The following is a 6,000-nucleotide window of genomic DNA, read 5'->3' on the forward strand; positions in this document are numbered from 1 at the left end:
GGCCTGATACCTAGGTGCAGCTGACCAGACCATGTTGCCTTGTGAATTTTGTGAGGAGCTCTACCCAGAGGAACTGCTGATTGACCATCAGGTGTGTTTAATTATGTGAGGAACGTGTGCAGGCACTAGTTGGTGCTGTAGGCCACATGAGTTTTTGAGCCACTATTTTAATACACCTGTGGCAGGAGGTAGCAACTGTGTTTCTTACCATGGTGTGACCTAAGGGTATGAGAACTCAGCCTTGTTCCATCTTGTAAAAAAGTAATGTTCATTCCAGCAGGCCCCCTTGCTCTCCCCATACTATGGTGACTAGTGTACATCCCCACCAACCAGCTTATTCTGGTGTCCTCTCATGCCCCATTTTGATTTATCGGGGATGTACTGAAGTCCTTGCAATTCCCTGGAAGGGTTAAGGATCTTTTTTGCAGTTTACTTTTTCTGCCTACAAGATGTGTGGCCATCCACCCCTGCTTCCTTAACACCCTACAACACAGAGCCTTACTTGTAGACTTGGTTCTGACAGGCCTTTCAGGAAACCATCCTAAGGGATCTTCTGAAGACAAGGTCAGAGGTCCCACTTGTGTCCTTCTCAAAAGTCCTGTGCCCACTTCTTTTAGCCTATCACTCCATGGTGTGGTCTCCTGATCCCCTGTTGGTCTGCACCATCAGGCTGAGTTCCTTGAGAAGGTTCTGTTTTCCTAGCTACTGAATCTCTCAGTACATGGTATATGAAAGGTGTCCTGTGCTTTTTGAATGACTGAAAGTTCTCGAGGGATTTAGGAATGATAAGAGAATAGCCTTCGTGTTTGAGGATTACCTGGTGGAGGGAACCACTTTTCCCCCTCAACTCTGTTGCTCTCTGGTTTGGTTTAGCCTCGTGTGGCATTTCCATAACTATTAAATAATCCCTGTGCTCTGGGTGGAACATACATTCCCCCCTAAGTGGAATAATATAGTATTTGAATATATCTACTTTTTTGGTTTTAGAACAGCATAAGAAAACCTATTAATAGGGATAACAGCCTCCTTTTACTTAATGGCTATGGGAAGAATTTGAATCTTCTCAATTTAAGAAGAATAATCACAGGGGCTCCTGTCTGGCTTAGTTGGTAGAGCATGTGACTCTTGATCTCAGGGTTCTAAGTGCCATCCCTATGTTGGGTGAGATTACTTAAAAATAAAATCCTTAAAAAAGAAATCATAATCACATGAACACAGGAAAAAAAATTTTAAACAGTGTTTAAAATAAAAGTAAAGTGTTCTGTTTGCCCTAACCCTTTATAGCCTCTCTCCCCATTAAGGATTATTAACATTTGTGACTTTTAGGCAGTGTTTGGGAATGTAGTGTTTTCCTTAACGCCTGCCTCTTTTTTTTTTTTTTTTGAGACAGACAAGCTGTAATCCTTCCTGTGCCTTACCTCCACTTAGTGTGGGCAGCACTTCCCCCAAAGGCGTGGAGGACCCTGATGTCATCTTCCAAAAGTTTTTGCAGCAGGCTGCAAGTAACCAGTTAGACTCTTTGATGGGCCTGAGCAATTCACCCCCTGTGGAGGATAGCATCATCATCCCATGTGAATTCTGTGGGGTACAGCTGGAGGAGGAGGTGCTTTTCCATCACCAGGTAAGAGTCCGCAGAGGACCAGTCGGCTTCATTCCATGCAGATCCTCTGAATGAACCTAAGGCTTTCAGAACTGAGAATGCTTCTTTAGCTTTTAAGTTTCATGCATACCTGACCTGGCTACTAGTCATGCCCTGTTTTGTGGACTGAGGTGTATACTGCTTCAGGCTTTTAGGCTTTCTCTACCTCTGTGAACCGTAATGTCATTAGCTGAGGACCAAGCAGCCAGGACTCCATTTAAGCAGGCATCCAGGACCTGGCAAAGGGACTTGTTTTTATTTTTATTTTTATCATTTTAAAGTGTGGGAGAGTATGTGTGGGAGGGGAGGGGAGGAGGAGTGAAAAGAGAATCTTAAGCAGGCTCCACCCTCCATGTGGAGCCTGAATTAGGGCTGGCTCTCACAACCCTGAGATCATGACCTGAGCCAAAACCAAAAGTTAGACTATTAACTGACTGAGCCACCCAGACACCCCATGCCAAAAGGATTTTGATGAGTTTCCCTGAGGTCACTGACAAACATTTTATCTTTGACCAGGCAGGTTCTTCCTGTTCTGGTGGCATTTGAGTCCTGCATTCCAGGATACCTAGAAGTCTGGTTCTGGCTTTACCTTTACAGATAGGTCCTGTCCCCTCACTGGGGATATCCGTAAATGAAGGAGTTAGATTAGACGGTCTGAAGTTCTTTTTTAGCTTTGCAGTCTAGGATTCCAACCTGTTGGTAAAAAAATAAATTTTCTGCCTAGTCTTGTTTGTTATGAGGAGCTAATACTGAGGGTATGTTCAGGGTCTTTTCTGTAGTTGATCCCATATACATCTTGCTAGAACATCACACATTTCATTTCTGTCAGAATTCTGCTTTTGGATCAAGCAGTAGACAAGTAACTGCTTATTATCTCTGAGGGTAGACTATGAAATTAGCAACCATGCAAATGCTGTTATTAAAGTATTGACATCCTTTTCTGGGTTCTTAACCAGCCCTTCCTTCTTCCTGGCACAGTCAGAGTGCTTCTTTCAGTGGCTTAGGCACTAACGGGAATGACTGTGCCATTCCATATGTGTTTCCTCTTAGACCCAGGCCCTTCCTGACAGTGGTCGTCAAAATCCTGTCTGTCTCCTCCCTCTCCCCATAAGTTCTGTTTATCCAGCCTGCTGTTCCTTCCTTTCCTCCAGCTGCTCCCTTGCATAGTTATTCATAGGACAAACTCAATCCTAAGGAACTAATTCTCGTTTTTCTTGTTAGGACCAGTGTGACCAACGCCCAGCCACAGCAAACAACCATCTGACAGAGGGGATTCCTAGCCAGGATTTCCAGCCTCCAGAGACCTCACCAGAGCTGCCCAAGAGGCGTGTCAGACACCAGGGTATTAGCCAGGGCTGAGCCAAGGCCACAGGTCTGCTGCTGGCTCAGGCCTGCTTACCACTTCTCATCTGCTACTCTAACTTGGGGGTTACCTGAATTCTGAATTACCAAGCACAGTAGGATCTCATTGGGGACACTTGTGAGGCTACTTGTGGTCCCATGTTAGACTAAGCTGTCTGGAGTGTATTATAGGGTAATGGCTTTGGGGATAGCCATGAGACATGCTGTTCAGTGCTTATTCAGCTGCAGGTCTCTTGTCTGTGCAGTCAGTGCATAATTTGGAGGTAATTTTCAGACCTTACTATGTCAGCCCTGAGTCCCTGCTTCTAGTTGAACTATGTTTAGGGTACTCAAATTTATTAGTAATATTATTTAGACGCCTCAAGAATAGGCAGGTAAGCTGTTTTTGAAACCTAACCACTACAAAGCCAATTAGAAATTATTTTTCAAGATCTGCTGGCACATCGTTGTTCAATACTTAGGAGACTATATAAGAGGACTCAGGTAATAAATTTGGACAAGGTGTTCCCAACCTTGTCCTGGAGATGTGGGTTTCAACAGTAAGGTAGTCTTTTACCCTTAGTCTTTTACCCTGAATCTTATTATTTCTGCCCCAGATCCAGCACTAATAGCAAGAGCAGATTTTTCTTTCTAAAGCTAGTGCTTTTTTCTCTTCTCAGGAGACTTGTCTTCTGGTTACATGGATGATATCAAGCAGGAAACAGCTAAAGGGCCCACCTACCCTCTTCCCCCCAATAGACCCATTAACAATATGACAGCAACTTGTAACCGACTGTCAACATCCACATCAGGCCCCAGACCTGGGTGCCAGCCTAGCCCTCCTCGAATACTGAAGCTCAACAACTTAGACAGCCAGGATGGCCGGGCACGCAATCGAAACAGCCATAATGCGGCTGTGGCCAGCGGACATCTTCCAGTGATTCACCCAGTGCGAAATCTCTACCCAGAAAACCTTGTACCCAGCTTCTCTCGTGGGTCTTCAGGGAGATACGGAGTAAGGTAAGAAGCAGTAGCCCAGGAGTGGAGCTTGGGAGTAGCTCAGTAGTGTATTGTGTGTATTGTGACCTGATTCCAAAGCATTCTTTTGTTTTCTGTGGATTTTTCATTGTTCATTTGCTTTGTCTACTGGCAGAAAGTTGCTTTTGTCTGGTTCCAGTGGTTTCTGTTCTGAGTTTCTGACTTCCGTTCAGCGATAATCTCAGAAACTAGTTTCCAATCCTTCCCTTTCAGTGGTAGGAGTGAAGGTGGCAGGAACTCGCGGGTCACCTCCTCAGCTGCTAACTACCGAAACAGAACTGCAAAGGTAATTGGGGATCTAGTCAGTGATGCTCAGTGAGGACTCCCAAATGGGTGGGACTGGTATGGTTCTTGGAGTCAGAAGAGGTGGGTGTCAGGCAATGGATGAGGTTTCCATAGAAGTTTGACATTTCTAGGGCTCTAGAGGAGGATGACTGCTTTTTCACTTCCTCCTTTCTGCTTCGATTGTGTTCTCTTGTTCAACAGGCAAAACCCCCCAAGCAACAAGGAGCTGGGGATGCAGAGGAGGAAGAGGAAGAAGAGTAATGGTGTCTCAGAGAACCTGCACAGTGGTTCCATCTTCTCTGCACAGCAGCACTTGCCACCGTTCAGGCCCCACCTCTTGGGCTCTGTGGGCAGGGGAGATTTTACAGATTTTAACTTTTTCTAGGTTATGGCCATTTTGTGTCTTTTGAGATTGTGCTGTGGGAGTTTGAGGGTTTGGGGGAGGGTTAGCAGGGAGGCTGTTGAGAAATGTTTCACCTTTAGTTACTGCTTTTTGGCTGTGCAGGAATACGAGTTATGGCCTCTCAGCCCACCAGGGCTCCATCTTTTGACATACTGTTGCCACTGCTTCTTGGTGCTGTGTAGTCCTGGTGGGAAGAGGAGAGAGAGGGTTCTGGAAACCTGGTACTCACCATTCTCTTCTCTGTTGGGGCCTCAATTTGGGAACTTTTAGGTACCCTTTCCTGTGTACTGTCCCTCCCCACTCTAGAATTTGGGCCTCTGGTGTGTATGGAGGCACTCTGGTAAAGTGTTCAGGCCAGTTGCAATATATGTTAGGAACAAGGCTTTGGAGATTATTTGAGCTAGAGGTGAGTGCACTAGAGTCTTTGTTTTAATCTGCTTCTTTGGCATTTGGTGTAACTGCCTTCTGTTTCTGGTGGGGAGCATGGCTCCTTTGTCTTTACTGTCTTCTGATGGAGAAGGCTGGGGGCTCCCTGTTGCCACCAGAGCCATGCTGGGCTCTGCTTGGATCAGGACTGAGGCCTAAGTTCATGGCTTGCTCTGAAAACCAAGTATCAGAGCCCCCATCCCCTCTTTTTATTTCACTACTACTACTACTACTACTACTACTACTACTACTACTACTATTAACATACTTGTAACAGAAATAAAGTTTGTACTTGGAGTTCAGCTGAGTCTTGTGGTTCCTTCTCCTTTGCACTCTTTGGAGACCTTAGAGAAGACAGAGTGGGCTGGAGTTGGAATTGTCCCTGAAGTATGGGGGAAGGTGAGCAGGACTAGGCTTCCCCCGCCCCCCATTCTCCCTGAAACCCTGGTAGTTGAAGCATGAGCAGCTTCTTAGTGCCAGACATTCAAGATACAGTTTTCTATTGGATTTTGAGGAAATGGATGGTTGTTGGAGCTCTGGGATTTGGGGTGGAGGTGGGACTGCCTCCAACTGAACAGAGAAAGGCAGATATTTGAGAAGCCTTGGTCCTGAGAGTGGTTGAGCCTTAGCAGAATTATTCATTACCCCTTAGTACAGGACTTTAGGTTATTTTGAGCTCATTTGTTATTCTCCTGACAACCTTGTGGCAGTGGGAAAAGAAGGAAGAATTGGCTCATTTCATCAGTGGAAAGGAGCGATTTGCAGAAGGCTATGCAGGTAATTCATGGCAGAGCCAGGACTCCCATCCAGGTCTGGGCCATAATGAGAAAAAAAAGTAAGACCAGAGAAAAGAATATATAAGTATAGG

General features: G+C 45.5%; 1 protein-coding gene across 1 annotated transcript in view; it reads left to right on the top strand.

The window, feature by feature from the left end:
• Nucleotides 1-5,434, top strand: part of TRAFD1 (TRAF-type zinc finger domain containing 1) — a 30,882-nt gene extending 25,448 nt beyond the window's left edge. Inside the window, exons 7-12 of the mRNA XM_047697736.1 lie at nt 15-91; nt 1,391-1,621; nt 2,861-2,981; nt 3,661-4,000; nt 4,232-4,304; nt 4,505-5,434. Of these exons, the coding sequence (XP_047553692.1) occupies nt 15-91; nt 1,391-1,621; nt 2,861-2,981; nt 3,661-4,000; nt 4,232-4,304; nt 4,505-4,564 (902 nt within the window). The 3' untranslated portion in view covers nt 4,565-5,434. The remainder of the gene's footprint in view (nt 1-14; nt 92-1,390; nt 1,622-2,860; nt 2,982-3,660; nt 4,001-4,231; nt 4,305-4,504) is intronic.
• The last annotated feature ends 566 nt before the right edge of the window (nt 5,435-6,000 follow it).

This window comes from Lutra lutra, chromosome 12 (assembly GCF_902655055.1).
Source record: "Lutra lutra chromosome 12, mLutLut1.2, whole genome shotgun sequence".
Taxonomy (NCBI): domain Eukaryota; kingdom Metazoa; phylum Chordata; class Mammalia; order Carnivora; family Mustelidae; genus Lutra; species Lutra lutra.